Here is a 26,901-nt window from a genome sequence, read left to right on the forward strand (position 1 = left end):
TTCATTTTTACCTTTATAAGCTCTAATTTCTATGGCATGTAATTATTCTGCTTTACACATTTCACTACCTAATCCTGGCAACAGTCTGTTCTGTGTCACAGATAAGTCAAATTTTTAAGGGGAGAAAAGTAATAAGCAATTCATTGAGTAATCCTTGTCGTCCTGATTCAGTTCTTTTAAGATAGAGCATTAGCCTTGATTTTGATAAGATATAGATGGCTAATTTGGGGAACTCAGGGTTCTTTCTTGATATCTAGCTCTTTATAGCACATGTACTTATAAATTGAGTGAGTACTATATTGAGTGCCTGGAATTTATAACACTGATTGGATGAGGGAAGAGGGGAGGGAATTAGCATTTATATAGTATCTACTATGTGTCAGTCACTATGCTAAGCATTTACAAGAATTTTTACTAAGCACTTGATTCTCATGACAATTCTGTGAGGTCAGTGTTGTTATTATCCTCATTTTACAGGTGAGGAAACTGAGGAAGAAGTGACTTGTCCAGGGTCACTTCGCTAGTAAGTGTCTAAGGCTAGATTTGAGCATGGGTCTTCTTGACTCCCAAGCCCATAGCTCTATCTGTTGCACACCACATTTGCTCCCAAATAAATGAACTGGGAAGATTCTGTATGGTGAACTGAAATAGAATGACCACAAGTGAGATAGTCAAAAATATCAGAATATAACTTGAAATATGAGAACATAGAACAATATCCTGGAAGGAAAGGAGGAACAACAGTGTAATAAGATAGGCCAACAATGGAGTAACTATTATCTCACCTGATTCTCACAGCAACCCTGGGAGGGAGGTGCAATCAGCATCCCATTTGTAATTGAGGAAAACAAGCAGGTTAGAAGTTGAATGACTTGCCCAGGATCATGCAGCAAAATAAATGTCAGAGTCTGGATTTGAGTTTAGCTATCTTCCTGATAGCATGCCCAGTCCTCTATCCATTATGCTACCTATCTGCCCAGATCGAAAAAAGAAAAGTTGTTCACGTGTGGTATGAATCATATTGCTGATCATGTTGGTCTCTTACAACCATTAGTAAGCATTACTGCTGTGGTAGAAAAGAAACAAAGATTGAAGGGAAACTCATCAATTGGGGACTGGCAGAAGAAGTTGTGGTATATGATTGTGACGGAATATTATTAGGCTATAAAAAATGGAGAGGAGGATAGTTTCAGAAAAACTTGGGAAAACTTATAAGAACTTACGCTAAATGAAGTAAGAACCAGGAGATCATCATGCACAGTAACAGCAACATTGTATTGATGATCAATTGTGAAAGACTTAGCTACTCTGATCAATACAATAATCCAAGACAATTCTAAAGGGCTCATGATGAAAAATAATATCCCTTCTAGAACTGATGAACTCTGAATACAGATATAAGTATACTTTTTCACTTTTTTTCTTTTATTTTTTGCAACATGGCTAATAGGGAAATATTTTTTGCATGACTTCACATGTATAATGAGTATTATATTGCTTGCCTTCTCAATGGGTGGGAAGAGGGGCTAGAGGGAGAGAGAAGATTTGGAACTCAAATTTTTTTAAAAATGAATGTCAAAAATAAAAAATGAGGCTATGAAAGTGCATTTAGATATTTCTGTATGTATGTGTATATATGTCACATAATCATGAATGCAATTTTTTAAATCTACAAATTTATATATAAAGGGAGAGAGGCCTGAGAATATCGGCAGAATGAAGGGCAAATGTCACCAGCACCACCCATTCACCCTCTTTTCCCCTCAGTGCCTCCTAGAGTGTCTCAGGGTAATTTACAAGGACTGGGACCTAGGTACGGCTTTTGGTTTTGGTTGGCTTTGCTCTGTTTTACCCAACAAACTGAGCAGAAACCCTGATTTAGAAAACCCAACACCTGAGAGACAATTCCAGCAGGTGGCAGCAGCAGCTTAGTATTGAAGAAGTCCAGCATCCCAGGGGAAAAGCATCATCCAGGAAAATGCCAGTTTTGGGAACTGGAGCTGGATGAGAGATCCTAGCCAGGATGCAACCTTGGCAGGAGTTATCTTTTCTACCAATGACTTGGTAATCTATGATTAACATTAACTATTGGTGTATGGGGTATCCCTCTTATTTACTTTCCTATTCCATCCTAATTAAAAACTTTATCATATGACTTCTGGCTCCTGGCTAGAGAACACAATTTTGATAATATCATGATAAGGAGGAAATAGGAAGATGGTGGAAAAGATGAGTTACTGAAGGACTGAAGAGAAAATGTCCTTATCAAAAATAGAAAAGAAACTACAAGTCAGTAAACTCAACTTTGATTACTGGTAAAATTCTGGAATGCTATATATAATAAACATCTAATATCTTCTGTGGGGAAAGGACTTAACTTTTCTTACAAAATACTTAACTTTACAAACACCAAACAAGATGAACATTTCCATATGCAGAACTCCCCCTCCCCCTCCACTCTACCTTGCAAAAGGATGACACATGCAGTCGCAAATCTGCGTTAGACATCAATTGTCTTCTCTCTCCAAATTCAAAGCTATTTTGCCCATCTGTGTTCCACTGACCTTTCTTCTGTGCTCTTCTGGGCTTTTTTAAATATTTCAGTGACCTTTTTTCTTACCTTCCCCCCCCCATTTTGGTAACAGAATCCCTAGTCCCCTTTTCCCTCCCAACTCCTTCCTCCAATTAAAAGAAAAAAAAAAAGATGTATCAGAAATGCTTAATCAAACAAAACAAATAGCCATATTGTCCTTCAATATTTCATTCTGTAGTTGAGTTCATCGTCTCACTGTCAGGGATCAGGTAGCGTGTCTCATCATGAATCCTCTGGAATTATGGCTTGTCATTGCATTGAGCTGAATTCTCAAGTCTTTTTTTTGTTTGTTTTTATATATTCCTATTAAACATATTTTCACATTAGTGATGTTGTAGGTAAGAATTAGAACCAATAGGAGGAACCACCAGAAAGAGGAAGCAAAACACAACAGAAGAAAAAAATAGCAATTAGTATGCTTCAATCTGCATTCAATCTCCACAGTTCTTTCTTTGGATGTGGATAGCATTTTCCATCATGAGGCCTTTGGAGATGTCTTAGATCCTTGTGTTGCTGAGAAGGGTTAAGTAGAGCAATATTAGTCATCGCACAATATGGCTGTTACTATGTACAACATTCTCTTGGTTCTGCTCACTTCACTCAACATCTGTCCATACAAGTCTTTCCAGGTTTTTCTGAAGTCAGCCTGTTCATCATTTCTTATAGCACAGTAGTATTCCATTACATTCATATACCACAACTTGTTTAGCCATTCCCCAACTGATGGGCATCCTCTCAATTTCCAATTCTTTGCCACCACAAAAAGAGCTGCTATAAATATTTTTGTACATGTAGGTTCTTTTTCTCATTTGTATGATCCCTCTGGGATACAGCCCTAGAAGTGCTATTACTGGGTAAAAGGGTATGCACATTTTTATAGCCCTTTGGGCATAGTTCCAAATTGCTCTCCAAAATGGTTGAATCATTTCACAACTCCACCAGCAATGCATTAGTGTTCCAATTTTCCCACATCTTCTCCAACATTTATCATTTTCCTGTTTTGTTATGTTAGCCAATCTGATAGGTGTGATGTGGTACCTCACAGTTGTTTTGATTTGCATTTCTCTAATCCATAGTGATTTAGAGCATTTTTTCATATGATTATAAATGACTTTAATTTCTTCATCTGAGAACTGCCTGTTCATATCCTGTGACCATTTATCAATTGGGGAATGATTTGTATTCTTATAAATTTGACTTGATTTTCTATATATTTTAGAAATGAGGTCCTTATCAGAGAGACTGGTTGTAAAAATTCTTTCCCAATTTTTCTACCTTACTTCTAATCTTGGTAGCATTGGCTTTGTTTGTGCAAAATCTTTTCAATTTAATGTAATCAAAGTTATTCATTTTGCTTTTTGTAATGTTCTCTATCTCCTGTTTGGTCATGAATTCTTCTGTTCTCCATAAATCTAATAGGAAAACTATTCCTTACTCTCCCAGTTTGCTTTACAGTATCAGTTTTTATATCTAAATCATGAACCCATTTTGACTTTATTTTGGTATATGATGTGAGATTTTGATCTATGCCTAGTTTCTGCCATACTCTTTTGCAGTTTTCCCAGCAGTTTTTGTCAAAGAGTGAGTTCTTATCCCAGAAGCTGGGGTCTTTGGGTTTATCAAATAATAGATTACTATAGTCATTGACTATTGTGTCTTGCATACTTAACCTATTCTACTGATCCACCACTTATTTCTTAGCCAGTACCAAGCAGCTTTGATGATTGCTGCTTTATAATACAATTTAAGATCTGGAATGGCTAAACTACCTTCTCCTGCATTTCTTTTCATTAGTTCCCTTAATATTCTGGACCTTTTGTTCTTCCAAATGAATCTTGTTATTATTTTTTCTAACTCCATAAAATAATTTTTGGTAATTTGATTGGCATGGCACTGAATAAGTAAATTAGCTTAGGTAGAATTGTCACTTTTATTATATTAGCTCAGCCTACCCATGAGAAACTGATGTTTTTCCCATTATTTAGATCTGACTTTATTTGTGTGAAAAGTGTTTTGTAATTGTGTTCATGTAGTTCCTGGGTTTGTTTCAGGAGGTAGACTCCTAAATATTTTATAACGTCTACAGTAACTTTAAATGGAATTTCTCTTTCTATCTCTTGCTGTTGGGCTTTGTTGGTAATAAATAGAAATGCCGATGATTTATGTGGGTTTATTTTATAGCCTGAAACTTTGCTAAAGTTGTTTATTATTTCAAGTAGTTTTCACTTGGTTCTCTAGGATTCTCTAAGTATATCATCATATCATCTGCAAAGAGTGATAGCTTTGTTTTCTTCTTTGCCTATTCTAATACCTTCAATTTCTTTTTCTTCTCTTATTACTAAAGCTCATGGTTCCAGTACGATATTGAAAAACAGTGGTGATAATGGACACCCTTGTTTCACACCTGATCTTATTGGAAATGCTTCTAGCTCATGTTCATTACATATGATGCTTGCTGAAGGTTTTAGGTAAATGCTATTTTTTATTTTAAGGAAGACTCCATTTACTCCTATGCTTTCTAATGTTTTTAACAGGAATGGGTGTTGTATTTTGTCAAAATTTTTTTCTGCATCTATTGAGATGATCATGTGTTTTCTGTTAGTTTTGTTGTTGATATGATCAATTATGCTGATAGTTTTCCTAATATTGAACCAGCCCTGGTATAAATTCTGGTATAAATCTGATCTGGTCATAGTGTATTATTCTTGTGATAAGTTGCTGTAATCTATTTGCTATATTTTATTTAAAATTTTTGCATCTGTATTCATTACGTAAGTTGGTCTATAATTTTCTTTCTCTGTTTTGACTCTTCCCGGTTTAGGTATCAGCACCATATTTATATCATAAAAAGAATTTGGTAAGACTCCTTCTTCATCTATTTTCCCAAATAGTCTATATAGTATTGGAATTAATTGTTCTTTAAATGTTTGATAGAGTTCGCTTGTAAATCCATCTAGCCCTGGAGATTTTTTCCTAGGGAATTCATCAATGGCATGTTTAATTTCTTTTTTTGAGATAGGGTTATTTAAGTACTTCTTCTTCTGTTAATCTGGGCAATTTATATTTTGGTAAATATTCATCCATTTCACTAAGATTGTCAAATTTATTGGCCTACGGTTGAGCAAAATAGTTCCTAATTATTGTTTTAATTTCCTTTTCCTTGGTGGTGGATTCACCCTTTTCATTTTTGATACCAGTAGTTTGGTTTTCTTCTTTCTTTTTTTTTTAAATTAAATTAACTAAAGGTTTATCTATTTTGTTGTTGTTGTTGTTTTTTATAAAACCAGCTCTTAATTTTATTTATTAGTTCAATAGTTCTCTTAATTTCAATTTTATTAATTTCTCATTTGGTTTTCAATATTTCTAATTTGGTGTTTAAATAAGGATTTTTAATTTGTTCTTTTTCTAGTTTTTTTACTTGTATGCCCAATTCATTGATGTCCTCTTTTTCTATTTTATTCATGTAAGCATTTAGACATATAAACTTCCCCTAAGAATTGCTTTCACTGAATCTCATAATTTTGGTATATTGTTTCATTACTGTCATTCTCTTGAATGAAGTTACTGATTGTTTCTATGATTTCTTGTTTGACCCAATCATTTTTTAGGATTAGATTATTTAGTTTCCAATTATTTTTTAGTCTATCTTTCCATGGCCCTTTATTACACATAATTTTTATTGCATCATAATCTGAAAAAGATGCATTTAATATTTCTGCCTTTCTGCACTGGATTGTGAGGTTTTTATGCCCTAGTACATGATGTGCCATGTACCACTGAGAAAAAAGTATATTCCTTTCCATCCCCATTCAATTTTCTCCAGAAGTCTATCATACCTAACTTTTCTAATATTCTATTCACCTCCTTAACTTCTTTCTTGTTTATTTTGTGGTTAGATTTTTTCTAGTTCAGAGAGGGGGAGGTTGAGATCCCCTACAAGTCTAGTTTTGCTATCTATTTCTTCCTGTAACTCCCTGAACTTCTCCTTTAAGAATCTGGATGCTATACCATTTGGTGCATATATGTTTAGTAATGATATTACTTCATTGTCTATGGTGCCTTTTAGCAGGATGTAATTTCCTTCCTTATCTCTTTTGATAAGATCTCTTTTTGCTTTTGCTTTGCCTGAGATCAGGGCTACCCCTGCTTTTTTTACTTCAGCTGAAGCATAATATATTCTGTTCCAGTCTTTTACTTTTATCCTGTGTGTGTCACTCTTTTTCAAATGTGTTTCCTGTAAACAACATATTGTAGTATTATGGTTTTTAATCCATTCTCCTTTTTTAATACATCCACTTCTGTTTTATGGGAGAGTTCATCCCATTCACATTCACAATTATGATTACTATCTGTGTCTTTCTCTCCATCCTTCCCCCGCCCCGTGTATGCTTTTCTTTCTCCTTTCTCCTTTTCCCTCCTCACTAGTGTTTTGCTTTTGACCACTGCCTCTCTCAATCCCTCCTCTCTTCTATTAGCCCCTTCCCTTTTCTTCCCCTTTACCCTTACTACTTCTTCCCTCCCTTCTATCCTCCCTCCCTTTTCTTTCCCCTTTTCCCTCCTACTACCTATAGGGCTAGTTAGATTTCTTTCCCTAACAGATTATGTTATTCCCTTCTTGAGCCAAATCTGCTGAGAGTAAGGTTCAAACAATGTTCATCTCCCTCCCTTCTTTCTCTCTCCTTTAATAGGTTTTTGTGCCTTTTCCTATAATGTAATTTACCCTTGTCTGTCTCCTCCTTTCCTTTTCTCTCAGTTTTCTAAGTATTTTCTAAGTAAATCAAATTAATCCACTTACTTGGATCCATTTAACCCACTTGATTAGATTTTTTTTATCATTACATCAAAGTCGATTTATACCCCCTCCCTTTATGTAAACCCCTTTAACATGGTATAATAACAATACAGTTCACAAGAGTTACAAGTGTCATCTTCCCTTGTAGGGATGTAAACAGTTTGCCCCTATTAACAACATGTTGTATTTTTCTGTCCCGTTTACCTTTTTATGTCTCTCTTGAGTCTTGTATTTGAAGATCAAATTTTCTGTTGAGCTCTGGTCTTTTCATCAGGAAGGTTAGGAAGTCCCCTATTTCGTTGAATGTGCATCTCCTCCCCTGAAAGATCATACTCATTTTCCCTGGGTAGTTGATCCTTGGTTGTAATCCAAGCTCCTTTGCCTTACAGAATATTATATTCCATGCCCTATGGTCTTTTAATGTAGAAGCTGCAGGGTCCTGTGTAATCCTGATTGTGGTTCCATGATATTTAATTTGTTTCTTTATGGCTGCTTGCAGTATTTTCTTTTTGACCTGGTAATTTTGGAATTTGGCTACTATATTCCTTGGCATTTTCAATTTGGGATCTCTTTCAGGAGGTGATTGGTGGATTCTTTCTATACTACTTTACCCTCTGGTTCTAGGACCTCAGAGCAGGTTTTCTTTATGATTTCCTGAAAGATACTGTCCAGGATCTGTTTTTGTGATTTTCAGGTAGACCAATAATTTTTAAATTGTCTCTCCTGGATAGATTTTCCAGGTCAGTTGTTTTACATAATGAGGTATTTTACGTTTTCATCTATTTTTTCATTCTTTTATTTCTGTTTGACTCATTCTTGCTCTCTCATAGAGTCATTAGTTTCCATTTGCCCAATTCTAATTTTTAACAAATTGTTTTCTTCTAATAGATTTTGCACCTCCTTCCCCATTTGTCCAATTGTATTTTTAAGGGACTTGTTTCCTTCAGTGTACTTTTTTCCCAGTTGGCCAACTGTATTTTTAAGGGACTTGTTTTCTTCAGTGTACTTTTTTTCTAGTTGGCCAATTGTATTTTTTAAGGACTCATTTTCTACAATTAATTTTTGTCCTTCTTTTTGCAGGCTATTGACTCTCTCTTGCATACCTCTCATTTTTTTCTTCTACCCCTCTCATTTGACTTTCAAAATCCTTCTTAAGCTCTTCTAAGAAGGCTTTTTGGGCTTCAGACCAGTTCATATTCCCTTTTGTGGTTCCAGATGTGGGTTTGCTGACAATGTTGTCCTCTTCAGAATTTCTGCCTTGATTTTCACTGTTCTCATAATATGAATCGATGGTACATTTCTTTTTGCTCATGGTGTTTGCTCATTTCCTGGCCTTTAAAGAAACTGAGCTCTCCTGCTGGGGAGCAGAGGGCACTGACCCAAGCTTCTTGTATTGGGAGCCTAGGGCCCGGTCACTGGCTTTGTGTGCTGGGGCCTCCAATGCTGGCAGTTGGAGGCTGTGGGGTTCTGGCAGCTTACCTAGTGTTGGGCTGGAATCAGCAAGGCTGGAACTCTAGGGCAACTCTAGGTTGTCTGTTTTTCCTTTCCTTTCACTTTCTTCAGTTCCTCTCAGATGGATGTTGCAGGGTGTTTATCTGCCTGTGGCCATTTGTAGTGCTGCTTTCCTTATTTTTGCTGAGGCACTGGGAGAGCCAGTTGCTGTAGAATGCTAAGGCACCCAGTGGTTTTCCAAGCTGGTTTTCACTGGTTCCCCAGCCCTCACTGAGGCACTTGGGGATCCAGGTGTTGGTATTTGCCTGCTCCATCACCTGGGTTTCAAGATCTCCTCCTGGTATGCTGAGGTGGGGCCTTCCGCTAACTTGGTGGGAGGCCTTTGTTCTGTACTTCTTCCCTTCCCCCAGGGCAAGAGGAGCCCTTCCTGTTAATCCCTCAAGCTACCTGTGCTACAGGACTGCTGTACTCCATCTTTCTTCTGGTTCAGCTGTTCCAGGGTTTTAATTTGGGTGATATTTTCTGGGTTTTCAGAGGTTAATATGGGAGGGTAAGAGTGACTTACCTCTTACTCCACCATCTTGGCCTGAATTCTCACATCTTTCTTAGAATATCTTACAGCTAACAAAGGGATGTTAGTGAACATCTAGAAAGGGAAGCAGTAATTATAGAGTCACTACAGCTTTATAAAGAACAGGTCACACCAGACCAGGGGTGGGGAACCTTCAGCCTCGAGGCCACATGTGGCTCTCTATGTCCTCAAGTACAGCCCTTTGACTGAATTCAAGCTTCACAGAACAAATCAACCTAATAAAAGGATTTGTTCTGTAAAACTTGGATTCAGTCAAAAAGCCACACCCAAGGACCTGGAAGGCCACATGTGGCCTCAAGGCTGCAGGCTCCCCATCCCTGTACCAGACTAATCTTGTTTCCTTTTTTGACAAGGATACTTAACTAGTAGGTAAGGAGAATGCTATAGATACAATTTACCTGGATTCTAGTAAAAATTTGATGAAGCCTTACAATATTTTTGTTGGGAAAAATGGATAGCTGTTTACTATATAATTGCACATTTATCCCTTTCATATCACAGGGTTAAGGTTGCACTGCCCCTGTAACCTGGATAATCTGTGTAAATTTTTTTGGCCCTCCCTTTGTACCAGTGAAAAGTTTGAACTTTTTTTTCTTTTATAGGGTGTTTACAGTACCTTATTGTAAAATTCAGGTTAAGTATTTGGTCATAGGTTTTGTGTCCTCTGCTGGCCTGCACATGTTATCTGCAGCTTCCATAAACCTCCCCAAAAATTCCCATTTAATTTCTTATGCCAACCCTCGATATATCAAAACCTCGATGGGGAAATGTGTGATGTGGAAGGGATAACTGTATAATTTAAATAGATTCAGAACTGACTGGATGGATGGACTCAGAGATTGTTCATTAATGATTCTATGTAAATTTGTAAGGCTGCCTCTGGCAGAACACTCCAGGTATCTGTCCTTGCCTTATATTAACAATTCAATCAATAACTTTATTAAAGGCATAAATGAAATGTTTATCAGATTTACAGATGACACAAAGTAGGAACTGATGTCCACATCATAAGACAGAATCAGGATCTACACAGGCTAGAACATAGGATTAGCATTGGACTTTACCAAATAAGATGAAATTTCCTAAGTATCAAAAAAACAACTTCAGAAATACAAGATGAAGGAGGTGCGGCTAAATAGCAGTTTGTCTGAAAAAGATCTGGGCCTTTTAGTAAACTACATGCTTAGTATAAGTCAAGTGTTATGGACAACCAAAAATAGCTAATGGGATCTTAGGTCATATTGAGAGGCATAGCATCCAAAGATAAGATGATAGTCTCATTGCACTTTGCCAATGTCAAGATGGGGTTCAGATCTAGGTGCCATTTCACAAATGACCTTCTTAAATATTTAAGTATTTGAAGAGCTATCACAAGGAAGATAGACTGGATTTCCTTTGTCCTCAGAGGGTAACATTCATTAGTCTAAGTTGCAAAGGGAAAGATTAAACCTTGGTACAAGGACAAACTTCCTTACAACTGGCGCTATCCAAAAGTAGAATGGGCTGCCCAGGTGGTAGTAGATTCCCCCTCACTGGAGATCTACTGTCATATATGTTGTAGATTCTTGGTCAGGGGCAAGCTGGACAAAATGACCTCTGAAGGAGCTTCCTATTCTAAAATTCGTTGATTCTGGGAGTTTCCAGGGTCATGTGAAACCTGTGGTACGTATGTGGTGTGAACACACACACACACACACACACACACGTCTCGTTTGGTTCTGAGACCCTTCAGAGAATCATAAAATTTAGGAGTTTAGAAAGGCTCTCAAAGATCACCATAAATACAATTTTGTATGCTTAATTGATTTATGTATGTATACACACCCACATATATATACATACTGGCCATTTACTAATACATGTCATTCCTACTATGTACACAGAAAAACAGAATCACAGAATTTCAGTTATAAGGGAGCTCTGAAACCAACTAGGGAATCAGTCTTGACCTGAAAAAAGGATACCCTCCACAACACAGCTGACAAGGGGTCATTTTACCTCTGATTAAAAGACTTCAAGGGCAATCCACTACCTCCCAAAGCAGTGCATTCCTTTTTGGGATAAATTTAATCCTGATGAAGTTTTTCCTTAAAATCTTCCTTTCTGCAACATCTAACCATTGCTCCTGGCTCATTCTTCAAGAGACAAATAAAAGAAGTTTAATCCCACTTTTACATTACAGCCTTTAAACACTTAAAGACAGTTGTAGCTAAGTCATCTGCGAATCCAAACAATTCCAGTTTCATCAACTAATTTTCATAAGATGTGGACTCAAGGCCCTTCACTATCCACTACTGTCTCCACAAATACATCATTTGATATTTAACAAATGCTTTGCTAAAAATCTAGGTAAATTGTATCTTATTCCCCTGATAATTGTTATTTATATAGCACTTAAAAGATTACAGAGCACCTTATAGACACTATTTCACAACAATCATAATAATCCTATATATTAGGCATTTCATATATTTTCCACATTTTTACAGAAAACTCTCAAGTTCCCTTTAGTAAAGGGAAGCGACTTACATAAGGTCATTGGACTGCCAGAGATAGGAGTCCAGTCCACGTCTTCCTGACTCAATTCACTATACCATACTTTCTAAATCTAGTTACCCTGTCCAAAAAGGAAGTAAGGCTACTCTAGCCCGACTTGGAACCATACTGCCTCATACTTTGGTTCCCAAAAAACTAAGTTAGAATCAAAAAAACTGTTGAGTCAAGTCTTGGTAAGATATGGGAACAAATTAAAATCTTCAGTGTTGAGTATATTTTAGAAAGAAATCCTGTTCAAGTACAGGGTTGGATCAGATAGCTCTAAGGTCCCTTTAAACTAGGATAATCTATGATTCTTTTTAAAATTTATTTTATTTTTAATTTACAGAATAAAACAAGCATTTCTATAATATAGTATAATAAAAAATGACTGCACATGAAACTGCAAACGTACAACCTGCTAATCTTTTTAAATATATGTTTATCGTGTAATTTTTTTCTTGCCTCCCCTCCCCCACCCAAGATGGCCACCATTAGACACAAATAGGTGTATGTACACACACACACACATATATAATATTAAAAATTCTTCCGTACATACTTTTATTAGTTCTTTCTCTGGATGCACATAGTGTCTTTGTATGTCCTTTTTGGTTAATTTGGGTATTTATAATAGCCAAAATAACTTGGTTGCTCAAAGTTCTTCTTAAAATAATATTGCTTTTAGTGTATACAATGTACACAAGAGAACATTCTTGGTTGTGCTCATTTCACCTTTCATTATTTTGTGTAAATCTTTCCATGTTTTTCAAAGACCATTGAGTTCATCATTTCTTACAGTACACCAGTATTCCATCACAATCAATACCACTACCAGGTGTATTTCCAAAGATAATCTGTGATCCTAATCACAGCAGAAATACAAAAATGGCACAAAAGGCAGGAAACAGGTAAAATTTACATACAATAGAAATAACTTCAGCTATATGATGAATGAGTATTTTACTCTCTACCTTAAAGCCTAAAAAATAGTGCCATTTTTCAACTTCTTTACTGGAAACAATTTAACCACTTAACCAAAAAAAATTTATTGAGCATGGGCCAGATTTGGCTCATGGTTGAATGCGACACAAAAGCTATTAGTAATGAGTTTTTTTTTTCTAAAATTAAATGTATATTTTATCATATAGGAATGGAAATTGTTACCTTTTTGACTTAAAGATAGAGCCAAAGTGAAAAAAGTAATAATGATCATCAGTGTTGAATATAAAAATTAAAGTAAATCTATAATTGTTCAGTCGTGTCCTATTCTTTGTGACCCCATTTGGAGTTTTCTTGGTGAAGACACTGAAATGGTTTGCCATTGTTTTCTCCAGCTCATTTTACAGATAAGGAACTCAGGCAAACAGAGTTAAGTGACTTGTTGAAGGTGTCTGAGGCCAGATCTAAACTCATGATGGTAAGCCTTCCTGATTTCAGGCCCAGCATTCTATGCATTGCACCATCTAGCACCCAAACTATAGTAATTCTGTTCAAACCTCTGTGCAAAAAGAATTGAATGACAGAGTAGAAACACTTGTTGGAATTTCAGCTTTATTTTTAAGTTGGATCATTTTTATATATAATACATAGGCATAAATATAGACTTGTATATAAAATCTATACAAATAAGAAGTACAATTAACATCTAAAAAGAAGTGATACTGCACTTATTTTTTATACTTTTGTTTGAATACTCTTTAAATTAAGATTTCAAGGAGACCACAAATTTAGAAGATGATTTTTTTTTGGAGTGCATTGATTATTCAAGTATGTTCTGTTCAAACTATCAAGCATTTTATTGCTTAAATGTTAAAAATGAACAAGTCCTATAACTGTGCAAAACGACAGATACTATTAGTTCTATCTTTACTTATTTGAAACTGACCTCTAAATTTACAAAATGTTGCACCTGACTGATTTTACCGTTATGCTATTAAATACCCTGTTACAGGGTTGACCAAGTGTACAACACATGTTTGTGTTTTTGTGACTTTTAAAAGAAATATAATAAATACTAAAAGGTAATATTTAGAAAAAGCTTAGATTTCCCAGTTTCTTTTTCATTTATTTAAAGAATATCACTACATTTAAAAAACTTTTTGAATGGCAACTTGGACCTTGTGCTTAGAGAAAATATTTTAATATTTATAATGAAACTAAGGATTAGCTTCTATTAAGTAAAGATATCATTTTCTACAGTAATTACAGAACACAAATACAGCACTTCAGAAGAATTAATTATTCCTCACTATAATCATTATATAGAAAAAGTATTATATCCATGTTAAAAATGGAAAAACTGAGGCACTGAAAAATTAAGGACTTGTCCAAAGTCACATAGTGAATCAGAGGGAGATAAAGAAATAGAATATGTCTATAACTTTAGTACCTGTATTTAGATCAAGAGGCCTTACTGCTTCTCAAAATTAGCTTAGTGCAATAAAAATGCAGAAATTATACACATAACTTAGGAATGGTCATTTCATCAAATTCAATATTACTCAGTAACCTAATTTTAATCCATGTATTTTTCAATGCCTTATTAGAGATTTATAAATAAAACAGTATTATTATGTTCTGAATTACTGGGCATTTGATAAGTTGCTTACAGTATGAATTTGACACTATTCAATGCAAAACTAAGGTCTTTAAGACAACACAATTTTTAACAAATAGGTTTTGTAAAAATGGCTTTTTAACATGATTTTAAAAACAATAACTACAGCAACTTAAAAATTCAGCATATAATAATAGACCATATAATGGATTCAAACATATATTAATATATTTTTTAAATTCTAGTTGATGTCTTGTTTTTTGTGAAAACGTTCCAACAGAGCACTCATGATGTTTCCTGGTATTCTTTGGTGTTTATCTATCAGTTCTTGAACTGCATTCTTTGTCTATTAAGAAAATAAAAGCAGTTATTCTTATAAGTCTTTATATATATCACATATTTGCCTCCATAAGAAAATGCACAACAATCACTTTCTTTTAAAAGTCTTTACAAAGAATAGTTTTAAAAAATTAACCTGAAACAATTTTTTTTAAAAGTGGTAGGGAAATTTCTAGTTAGTAAATGGAAAGGAAAAATATGTCATTTTGAACCATGAATAGATTCCAAAGCATTTTATTTTAGTATCAGTCTCTAAACAATTATCTCCGTAGATACAACACTGAGATGGAAATTTTATCTTGCTACAAAATATAAGAATAACTTGACATATTTTGCTTTATTACCTCTAAATCTAGACAGTTTAACGGCAATTTTAAGAGTGACATGCCTTAATTAAGTTATAGTGGTGGAAGCGTGACTTAGGAAGTGTGACCCACATGTCAATAAAACAGATTCACATTAAATTCATGACAGTCATGAAAACATAAATGGCACAATTCAATATATCTGAAATATAATCCAGTAGTTCATTAGTATTAAAATGAGCATCTGATGTTCACCTTCATTCAGCATATATCAACATTTCCTGGGAGCTAACGAAAACACAAAACTGGAAACATACACTTTTTTCAATCCAATTTAACAAGACTTTATTAAGCACGTATTATGTACAACTGGCTCCCAACAGAGAGAATTTTCAGGTTTTAGAGTAATGAAGTAACATGTGCCTTAGTAGAGATCCCCAGGGGATCCCCAACTTAAGGAGTAAAAGGAAAAGATGGAGAAATAGGGATGGCCTTTGAGAGGTGTCTACTACTACTACTAGAAAGTTTAACAATTACTACCACTAAAACAACTACTACCACTGCAAACTACTACTACAGCTAATTAGCTAATTCACTAGGATTTAGATAGCATTTGAAGGCTGGCAAAATTCTTTATAAACAGTATCTCATTCTCGTCCTCTTAGCAACTTTAGAAGGTAGATGCCATTATTATCCCTATTTGAGATGAGGAAACGGAGGCAGAAAGAGGTTAAATGATTTGCCTAGTGTCTGAAATCAGATTTAAACTCATGTCTTCCAGACTCCAGGCCCAGTCTTCTATCCACTGTGCTACTTAGTTGACTAGATGAAAAAACTAGGCGGGGAAGAGAATAGAGATGGAATAGAAGCTAGATAACATCTCTCTCCTCCCCTTCACTGATAAACATGAAAAAAAAAATGCCTACACTCCATGCTTCCACTTCCTCCTTACTTTCTCACTCTCATGGGCCTCCTCATACCCCTAAAAACTCCCCTCTTGTTCCATTCACCGGGCCCTATTCTCTCCCCAACAATCGTTTTTTGTTTCTATGTCTCTAACTTCTATTCCCAAGCATATGACTCCCAAATCTCTCTCTCCCTCTCTCTCTCTCTCTATATATATATGTATATATATGTATATATATATGTAGTCCTAATATATCTTCTGAGGTAATGAATCTGCACATGTACTCTGACACCACTTCAAGACAGTGTTTTGTTTCCAAATATCTGGACTACTATCATATATAATATTCTTTCACATCTTTTTGCCTCAGCGTGCTTTCCTCTCCAGTCTTTCTTACAGATAGAACTATAGATAGAATCAATGATATCACAGACCTCAGTGACTGCAGCAAAAAAAGATAAATAAGGGGCAGCTAGGTGGCACAGTGGATATAGCACCGGCCCTGGAGTTAGGAGGACCTGAGTTCAAATCTAGCCTCAGACACATAACACTCACTAGCTGTGTGACTCTGGGCAAGTCACTTAACCCCAACTGCCTCACCAAAAAGATAGATAAAGATATAAAGGGATTTTGAGGTATGAAGAGGAGGAGGCCTTGACTTTCTCACTAAAGTAAAAGGTGAGGCCACCTGCTGAAAGAGTGGGATCTTTGGTATGATGTTGGAAGCCGGGGGGGGGGGAGGGGAAAGGAGAAAAAGCTGATGACCGAGGCTCCAGTTCTAACTCTCACACTCTCTATGAGACCTTAGGCAAGTTACTTAATTTCCTGTTACCCCCCTTTCCTCATATGTAAAATAGGAATTATAATATTTACACTCCATAGGGCTACCGTGAGGAAAGTGCTCTGTAAACCTTGGAAAAAAAAAAGCAACCTGAAAACAGACAAATATTAGAAATGTGAAAGAATAATAATAATAATGATAATCTGATAACAAGATGCTAAAGAAATTAAAGGATGAGAGACTGGAAGCAGAGAGACCAAACAGATACTACTCTAAAAGTAATGAAGGCTAAAATGAGGTTGGAATAAAGTGAGAGATGTTCCAATACAGAATCCTCTCAATTCTACTTCTGCAAAACCTTTCACTCTCATTCTCTTCTTTCCCTTTCCATTATTACTACTACTATCACCTTTCCATTATTACTACTACTACTCCAGGTTCTCACATGAACTCTTACCAGCCTTCATACTGCTGCTGCCAGCATGCTGCCATCTTCTGAACGCACTGGGGCTACAGTCTTTCCCATGTTTTCCTGTAGCCTAGTAAAATAAGTCCAAGCTCCCTGGCTTGGTTTCAAAGGCTCTCTACAATTAAAATCCAATAAAACCTTGGTAGATTCATCTTATATATCTACCCTTTCATTCCTCAGCCATAAGCCTCCCCAGATAACTGCCCATCTTCTTCTGTAGGTTTCATCTCTGTAGGAAAGCTTCATTACTCTGGACTGTAATTATTTGAAATTTTAATAGTTAAGCACAAGCCTAGATCACTGTTTCCTTTTTGTATAACTTAGAAATAAAGGCTTACTAAAGAAACAGTATAAGCAAGTAATCAAGGGAAAATTTAACTATTTAAGCAAAAAAATATATTTTGAAATACATTCCAACTTTAGTTACATCTATTTACAAACAAAAATTGATGATATTCATTACAAATGATTCTTTCTTGAACAAGTCACATATGAATGCTCATTAGGTAACATGTTGATAGCTTATTTCTCCTCACTGCATGTTTTTATAAAAGTAAAAGTATACTTCAACTTTTCTCCTATATCAAAAGACTCAAATTTCATCACTAGTGTGACAATATTTTAGTGATGTGATCACAACTCTTCTATACCTTTACAGATAGTATTTATGAGGTGTTATGGACAAAAAAGTTCATTATCTGGAGGCAAACCTTCTGGGAGTAGGACTCTCTGAATTTAGTTGGGCTGGTTCTTAGATGAAAAATATATATATATATACCATATGGACCACATACTAATATTTTCAGTCAGTCAGTCAACAAGGATTTAAGTACTTCCAACATGGTAGACTATGCTAGAGTCTGTTCTCTGTTTTCATGCGTTCAAAAACTTAAGGTAACCTCTATGCTATGATGAGGTGTCAATATAGGAATAAGTGGAAGATTTCATCACTAATAATATACTGTAATTCAGAATTCAGGCATTTTACTAATTCAGATAGGCTTTTTTCATTTCTATATCTGAATTTATTAGGTTTCATTTTATGTATAAATTTTAATACATAAGAGATTCAACTTTATATTCTTTCTCACAAAAAAAGTTTATAATGTTAAAAATGTTTTAAATGGGTAAAAGAGAATTTTAGAGATAAGAGACCTTTAGAAGTCATCATCTAGCATACCTCCTTCCTTTTACAGATGATAAAACCAAAATGTAGAGTGGCAATGTGTTCAAGATCATATACTTGTCAAGTGGCAAAGACAGAAAAAGAACTCAGGTCTCTTGACCTCTAGCTTCATGTCTTTTGCACAGAGTAGACAGTTAATAAATGCCTACTGAACTGAATTAAATTGAAATTATCTTACATCATGATTTGCCTTGACTGTTATGTTTTAGGTATTTCTTACTAGTTCTGACTCATGAAGAATATGTATTCTGAGATTTTAAAATTAAAAAGTAAATTACCTTCTCAGCTAGTTCTTCTGCTGTCACCATTGGATCATATGGAATGGGATCACCTAAATATGTGCGTAATTTGACTGGAAAACCTCCATAAATTGGGGCAAATGGATACCGGAATTTTTCATAAAGCCACCTAAATAACCCTGTTTTAAAGCAAATACATATCATGTTAATAAGCAAATAGTGTTTACAAAACACCCTCCTAAGTTTTTCAGATAAATGGAAGCATACAACAACTTTCTTAATAACTAAATATGAAATCAATAGTAACCCACTGCTCTTATTTGAAACTTGGAATTTCTAAGGATTAAGCTGAAAAGTCAAACTACATAATAGATAGATATATAGATAGATCTGCATTTATAAAACGTATATGTACACATATATACATGAATGTGTTTACATATATGTATGCCCACACACATATACATTTTTTCCTCCAAGTCTCAACAACAAAGAGAAATTAGAGACAAGATTTTCAAGGCCCACAATAGATATGCCTCAATATGTGTAATATGCAATTAGCCAAATCTGGGAACTCAAGAAACATTGATATCTATCACCAGTTACTATTTAAATTTAAAGCAATTATTACACAACATAATAATTCTGCAGGGATTGTGAAACAATTTTCAAATACAAAAGATACCTTTTAAAATATTCAACTGAGAAAATTAATATGATGTACATCTTACTTGTTCCTCCAAGTGATCTAAATCCTTCTCGAATATTTTGTGTAAACATAGGAATGATGGGCTAAAGGAAAATAAGAAATATCAATAAATAATAAATATGCTAAAATAGTTTAATGAACATCACTGAATTGTAATTATCATTAAGGTTTTGGAGCATTTATTTTGTGATGACAAAAAAATGAGCTATCACAACATAAATATCACACAACATACCTCCACAAGACAAATTCAGTTTACTATCAAAAGTCTAAATTGGAAATACTACCCTCTAGTGGTAAGAAACAAAATTTATTCTAATAACTTGGCTAACATTCTGCAACAGCTTCTGAGATTCAGAATATCAATTCATTAATCTCATTATAATCAGTGAAACTGGCAAATTAAATTGGCTTAAATGGGAGAATGAAAGAAAAACAAAGCCCCATATGCTCATTGAGGAAGCATGCACAGAATGATTACAGGTCAAACTTTGGCAAAATTACTCTCCATGAGGTGAATTAAATAAATCTCAGAGATAACAGGACTTGAAAAGATCTATCAAATTTATGGAAATAATAAGACTTTTTCTTTGTTCAGGGATATTAAGCCTAAGTTGTCTAATATAAATAAATAATGCATACAAGTCAAATGGCAATATACATTTAGAAAAGGAAAAAAAATTACCATTAATATATTCATTCTATCACTATAGTTTTAGACAACTCTTGATCATTGATTTATGATTTTTATTTTTCCACATATCCGTGGTTTAGTATGTTAAGTAATAAAATACATAAAAAATATAAAGTATTGGATAGATTATTTCATAAATAGGTAGTGTGACTCTAAGTACAAAATGTGAAGAAAAATTGGATGGAAAATGTTAATAACTTAGCAAAGGTTATCTTTCTCTAGAGTATATATCAGTTATTGGACTTATTTATGATTCTGTAGCAGGTTCCACACTATTCCTATTGCATTATCTCTTGTATAATAAACACAGTTAAACTCTGAACTAATGGAAATGAATGGTATTACAGATAATTAATATTTAGAATATAGATAATAACCTTTAGAATACATTCTATACTTTTGTTTGTAGCAGATTTACCTTTCTAGGCAAATAGACATGTGCTGTATGTAGACCCATAAAGAGCAGAGTGACAAGTTAAAAGTTGTCTGTTAATACTACAGGAAAGGGGAAAGTGTGGCATTTGGATTAAAGAAATATCAAGACAAGGATACCAGCTAGACTGCTATTAAAATTACTTTGCATATCCTAAATATAAAATGACTGGGTTGGGGCAGCCAATAAATACATTAATTTATTATGTAAATGCAAACTAAGAACTAAAAATTTGTGGTGAATTATTGACTTTGTGCATTATCTCCACATGACTGTAGAGCTGAACTGTTTCTTTTAGAGTCTTGCAGAGCAACTAACATTGTTCCAAAACACTAATAATTTCTAACAAAACCCAAAATTATGTCTTTTAACAGATGAGGTAAAATATCTTCTGGAGTGACACTTCACTTATTAAGTCTAACAAGATATAGAATGCTTCGGGGCAGCTAGGTGGTGCAGTGGATAGAGCACCGGCCCTGAAATCAGGAATTCCTGAGTTCAAATCCGGCCTCAGACCAAACACTTGACACTTACTAGCTGTGTGACCCTGGGGCAATTTTAGCCCCAATTGCCTTAAAAAAAAAAAAAAGATATAGAATGTTTCAGCCATATTATCTTTGAACTGGACCTCTTAGGTCCACATCCAAAGGTTAGAATAAACCCAAAGGGCTGGTTATGGATGGAATCTATGTGCCACAAATCATCACTCTACTTGATAACTAAGAGCACTGGATGGTTCTTGAGTCAACTAGCTTGAAAATAAATTCCTTGCCTTTTTAATTAGGATTTCGAGGTTTGTATTCTTGTTTGGAGAATTAAAATCACAAAAATTAGTTTCCACAACTTGCTTTAACAATATTATGAATTTTCAAATACACATTTCTTGATTGGGATGCCCTCTCTGAATAAGCAGTCTAATGACTGGTCAAAGATTTAACCCTACTTACATGCTAAAACTCCTGAAATCAAGGTGTCTTAATTTTCATTTCAATTATTCTAGTTAAAACAAGTCTTTTACATTTGAACGAAAGTCTTCTGAAGATTTTTTTCCAAAATAACAAAATTTCCCATTAAAAAAGCAGCTACGAGGCACAGTGGATAGAGCACCGGTCCTGGAGACAGGAGGACTTGAGGTCAAATCCGGCCTCAAACACATAGTACTTCCTAGCTGTGTGACTCTGGGCAAGTCACTTAACCCCAATTGCCTCACTTTAAAAAAAAAAAAAAAAGAATTTTCCAGGTAAAGAAGATCCACATCACATCAAAAAGTCTATCACCCAAGCCTACAATTATTTTCAGTGAATATGCTCTGAATTTAGAATTGATCAATCTGGAAACTTCATTTACCCAAGTATAGTCATTACTTTGTACTATAAATCTAGTTAATCCTCAAATAATATCTCTGCCATAACTCATGATCAAGAAGGCATGTTGAAGAAAAGACATCTATGAAATTTGAAATAATATGCATGTGTCAAGGAGAGATTTCACTCAGTTATCTAAAAAAGCCCCTTAAACTACAAAGATCAGGAGACTCATTGTTATGCAGTCAGAGACTGTCATAGATACCAGGTGTATGGAGTCCTGAATTCTATTTTCTTCTCTGCTTCTGCACCTATCTGCCTTGCTGTGTAACCATGCCTTCATCTCTCTCTGTGCCTGTGTTCCTCATTTGTAATGTAAGCATAATTACATTCATCACCTACCTACCTTTCAGCACTGTGATAATTAGTAAAATAATGTCTTTATACTTTTTTAGTATCCCTTTACGGCAAGATGCTAATCCAAACCAGTAAAATGATTTTGTGAATTAATTGTTTTAGAAACTTTTTCTTCACTCATTGAAAAAAAAAAAAACTTCACTCTGAAGTTCAATGAAGTTTTTCCCCAAACCTTCATTAAAGTCTTGTTGATTAATGTTTTTTTTTTTAACATATTGAACAGTTTTCTCTCCATTATTTTTTTCCTTCAGGTTTTATTCATACTCCTATCTAAAGACATTAATTTCTTTAAAAGTTCAAACTTATGGTTGAGAAACTAGAAAGAATCCTATGACTTAAAAAAAAATTCAAATCCATCTCTGCCATCATCATTTTTAGCTATTTGAAAAAAATAATCTTCTCAATGTTAAATTACCTTAAATAATTGGCAGGTTTTCCTCTTGAAATGTTGTTAGGTTTTTAGCTTTTCTTATTGCTTTTAATTAGTAGCCATCTAAAATGAACTACCATTAATTTCTGTGCAAGAATATTGCTACTCTTTTGCTTTTCATCTCAAGGTTCATAAATTTATGTAAAAACATACAAAAAGTAAGTTCAATGTTTTATGAATATCATAAACAAAATTAAACTCAAAGGGTTTTTATTCCTCCAGCATTATATGAACAGGATTTTTTTTTTTTTAATAAGAAAGGTGGTAACCTGTAATTATATATTCCCTAACTGCAAATTAAAGCACTTAGAGCAACTAAATCTTCCTGGCCACTAGGGTGCCATTGAAAACACCACATCAATGATGTCCTGAGGTGTTATATATCCACAAACACCAGAGAAAACGAGACCAGTGACTTTAATTTTATTACAAATGTTATGGTTGTTAGTACCATATATATTATATACATATGTAAGTTACATATATGTGTGTGTGTGTGTGTATTATATATGTATATGTATTTTATTTACATACACACATATATAAATTAGGAAAGACATCTACTTTCAGTTCTTTTTTCCAAGAGAAGTGATGAGTTACATGTCACAACTACTTATTTTTATGTAATTTTCTCTTATAACCAAAGATTCCTATTGGCAAGATAGACAGCCAAACTGGGAGTGCAGTTTATGGTCATAGAACCAAAATTCTCTCTATATGAGAGAGAGAAAACTGGTCCATTCTAAGATTGAACTTACTAAGTTATAAACTCCATGTTGAAAGAGATCAAATTTTATTTCTTACCTAGCACCTACCACAGTGTTCCTGCACACATTAGATTCTTAAGCTCTTTGTTAAACTGAACTGAACTTTGACTTCACAAGCACCATACTCTAACTATGTGAACCTATGGGTAAAAAACAACAATACTATCTTAAAGATACAAAGAGTTTATACCGGACAAGCTGAAACTAAATCAGTGAATGGAAAGCCAAAGGTGAAAAATCTGTAATAAAAAACAAATGATTCTTAGGATAAGATACAGAACATGGACAATGGAAAATATTGTTAATTGGCAAAGTAAAAGGCTAAAAATAATGGCATAATCTCTATTCTATAGAATGCCAGAACAATTCATTTTATTTATTATTTCATTTGAGAAACCTTCAAAAATACCTAAAATAACACTAACCCATATTTCTTTCCTTTTATCAACCATGTTAGATAGTTGTTCATCGTTCACAAAAAGTTTGCCATTTGATTTCTGTGCTTAAGTAGCTAAAGAGGTCACTGGAGAGCAGAATTTTTATTAAGCTAATCAGTGTGCCTTATGAAAACATACCAAAATCAATCAGACCAAACAATAAAACATGACTTCTTATGTGTATTTATAAGTATTCCTGTTTTTAAAAGGAATGTTAGATAATCAAACATATTTAAAAGAATAGGGGTACACTGTGAATTTGTCTTTTTGGTGTATTTTGCCACACAGTTATACTTATTGTCCCTGGGTCAAATACTAAAGTAAAATTGTGCCTTAAGTATGTACAGCCCAAACTGTCTACAACACACAGTGATGTATATGAGAGTCAAAGGTGCTCTAATTCACCACCAGGAGCAACTATCAATGGTAAAGAAAAGGCTCTAATGACTGGTCAGAAATTGATAACCCCAACAACTCTTTGCATCAAATAATATAAATCCATTAATTTAAAGTCTACACACACACACACACACACACACACACAATTTCTACCACAAACTGAAAGAACATGCTACACTAGACTGAAGAACAAGAATTTTACTGTCTGGAGGAAAAAGGTTGGATCTAGGACTGTAAAAAACATTGGTAGTGGTCAAATTTCCAGACTTGTTTTTAAAAAATGATCTTCCCACTTTTCAAGGAATATTTTTACAGAACATTTATAAAAATTACATTTTTACAAATGTTTAGATTGTTGTACTAAAAAATTGTAACTATTTAAAGTCAACACAATTTCACTTTAGTAATAAATTCTGTAAACACAACTCACCACTTTTGCATCTATAGCAACCTGGGCAAAGCCTTTACGATCACCCCAAATTATGCTGTAGGTCTCATCACTAAGAAGAGCTTCTCGAACTCCACCTGGTGAAATAGCTAACAAATGGCCACTCTTCAGTACTTCAACACATTTTTCCCTTGGTCCATGTAGAGCACAAAATACATCAAGCAACAGACTAAACCCTGTCAAAATAGAATTAAACTTGATTAGAAATACTTCTTGTTTCAGCTCTCAAAAAAAGAAGCCCCACATAGTAAAATTAGATTCACTATAATTCTGTACTATTTTTTTTTAACTTCACCCAATCAAAGCTCTTGAGACTTACATAAACTATATATTGGTAGAAGCTTTCAAACTAGTAAACTGAAGGTTTTTCTCAAACAAATCTAATGGGGGGAAAAGGCTTCCATGCTAGCAGGAAGCAACAACAAATCTACCATTACTGATAATTGTTGAAGCTGATTTTATTCCACAACAGACTAAGAAAAGCCAATAATAATGCATTTAGAACCACTACCTTTATTCTGGTGGAATCAAGGCAGTTAGGCCAGTATCAACTCTCCAGTTTTCAAGTTCTAGTACTGTACTAGTCACATCAACTATATCTGGTTAAAGCTTGAAAGCACAGAGTTGTAAATAAACATCTTAATAAAAAATTGAGAATAGTCAGCCTAAAGGGCTCATTTCTATTAAATGTATACTTTCCTTAATGCTAGGAAATGGGAAAAGTTGGGGGAAATTGTGCAGACTAGCAAAATTTCTGATATCCATGCAAATAAATGGTACTCTCTCACCTATCTACCCTGACTTCCTAACTTTGCACTGGCCAAACCCTGTGACTTATATGCACTTTTCCTCACAAAACCATTCACTTCTTTAAAGATACAGCATAAGCACTACTTACTTCCTTAACTATCCAGTATTTAGCCAGCTAAGTAGCCTAGAAAAATAGAATGCTAGACTTGGAATCAGAAAGACCCAAGTTCAAATGCTGCCTCAAATACCTACTACCTGTGTATCAAGTCACTTAAACTCTCTCAGCCTCAGTTTCCTCATTTATAAAATAAGAATAGCTTCTATCACATGATTATTGAATGGCTCAAATAGGATTATACATGTTGTGTTCTGCAAACTTTAAAAGAACTACAAAAATGTTAGCTATTATTATTTATCTTATATTTGTTTTATATTTATTCTCCACATGCTTTTACACACACACACACACACACACAAGTTTGTGTCTCTCTCTATAGAATATATACTCCTTAAGGGCAAGGATTACTGCATTTTATGTATGGAGGGGAGAAGGAGGGTCACTGCATAACTAGCACCTAGGATAGTGCCTGATACATAGTAGCTGTTTAATGGTTCTTGATTAACTGAAAACCAATACTTTTTTAATCATATACAATCTCATAAGGGATAACTAAACAAGGGTTGTTTCTTTAGTGTGTAAGTTATATTTTTCTTGTTTGTCCTAAGAATGTCAGTAATTTAAATTCATACATTTACCTGTTCAGAAACTTATAAATTACTCAAAAAAGGTTAAAATATAAACTTTAAAAAATTTATGTTTACAAATATGACTCTATTTAACAACTTACATATTTACATATGTTTATGACATCATTTGACACTGTATTTATTAGTTTGTGGGAATTTTTAATTTCAAGATTGTAAAGAATATCGAACATTTTCATTTTGGCTACTTAAAAGTAATCTTTAGAATTGGAAAGGGCATTGGAGATTATCTCATTTTACAAGACGAAATCTGTCTCTAGAAACATTGGGTCAGAATAAAACAAACTTCTTCAGTAAAGATTTTTATACTACTATGATCAAAGTCATTTGTTTAAACAACTATTTAAAGAGATGTTAAGTCTTAATGAACAGAGATACCAAATTAATTTCTCAATCCAAGAGTAGGAAATCTATCAGTCAGGAAATGATTATTTTTTGAAATAATTTTGTCACAGAATACCATCAAGGAAATAAAATGGCCCAATCTAAGTTTTAATGTTATTTCCAAACCAGCAGCAAGGAAACTTTAATTATAATGGGGGGATACAATTCTATAAACGAATATCTGGCTAAAAAATTAACCACATAAAGAAATGAC

At 34.2% G+C, this 26,901-nt stretch overlaps 1 protein-coding gene across 5 annotated transcripts in view; it reads right to left on the bottom strand.

The window, feature by feature from the left end:
* Window positions 1-13,497: 13,497 nt before the first annotated feature.
* Window positions 13,498-26,901, bottom strand: part of LOC114054304 (transmembrane protein 68) — a 38,841-nt gene continuing 25,437 nt past the window's right edge. For 3 of the 5 annotated variants that reach the window (XM_027877514.1, XM_027877512.1, XM_027877513.1), the window contains 4 exons: window positions 24,771-24,964; window positions 19,482-19,542; window positions 18,790-18,929; window positions 13,504-14,870 (listed from right to left, as the gene is read on the bottom strand). In XM_027877514.1, the coding sequence (XP_027733315.1) occupies window positions 14,766-14,870; window positions 18,790-18,929; window positions 19,482-19,542; window positions 24,771-24,964 (500 nt within the window). In that variant the 3' untranslated portion in view covers window positions 13,504-14,765. Of the gene's footprint in view, window positions 14,871-18,789; window positions 18,930-19,481; window positions 19,543-24,770; window positions 24,965-26,901 lie in introns of all 5 variants that reach the window. The other 2 variants (XM_027877515.1, XM_027877517.1) reach the window with 2 other exon arrangements.

This window comes from Vombatus ursinus, unplaced genomic scaffold (assembly GCF_900497805.2).
Source record: "Vombatus ursinus unplaced genomic scaffold, bare-nosed wombat genome assembly UNPS02014812.1, whole genome shotgun sequence".
In the NCBI taxonomy this organism is placed as follows: Eukaryota; Metazoa; Chordata; class Mammalia; order Diprotodontia; family Vombatidae; genus Vombatus; species Vombatus ursinus.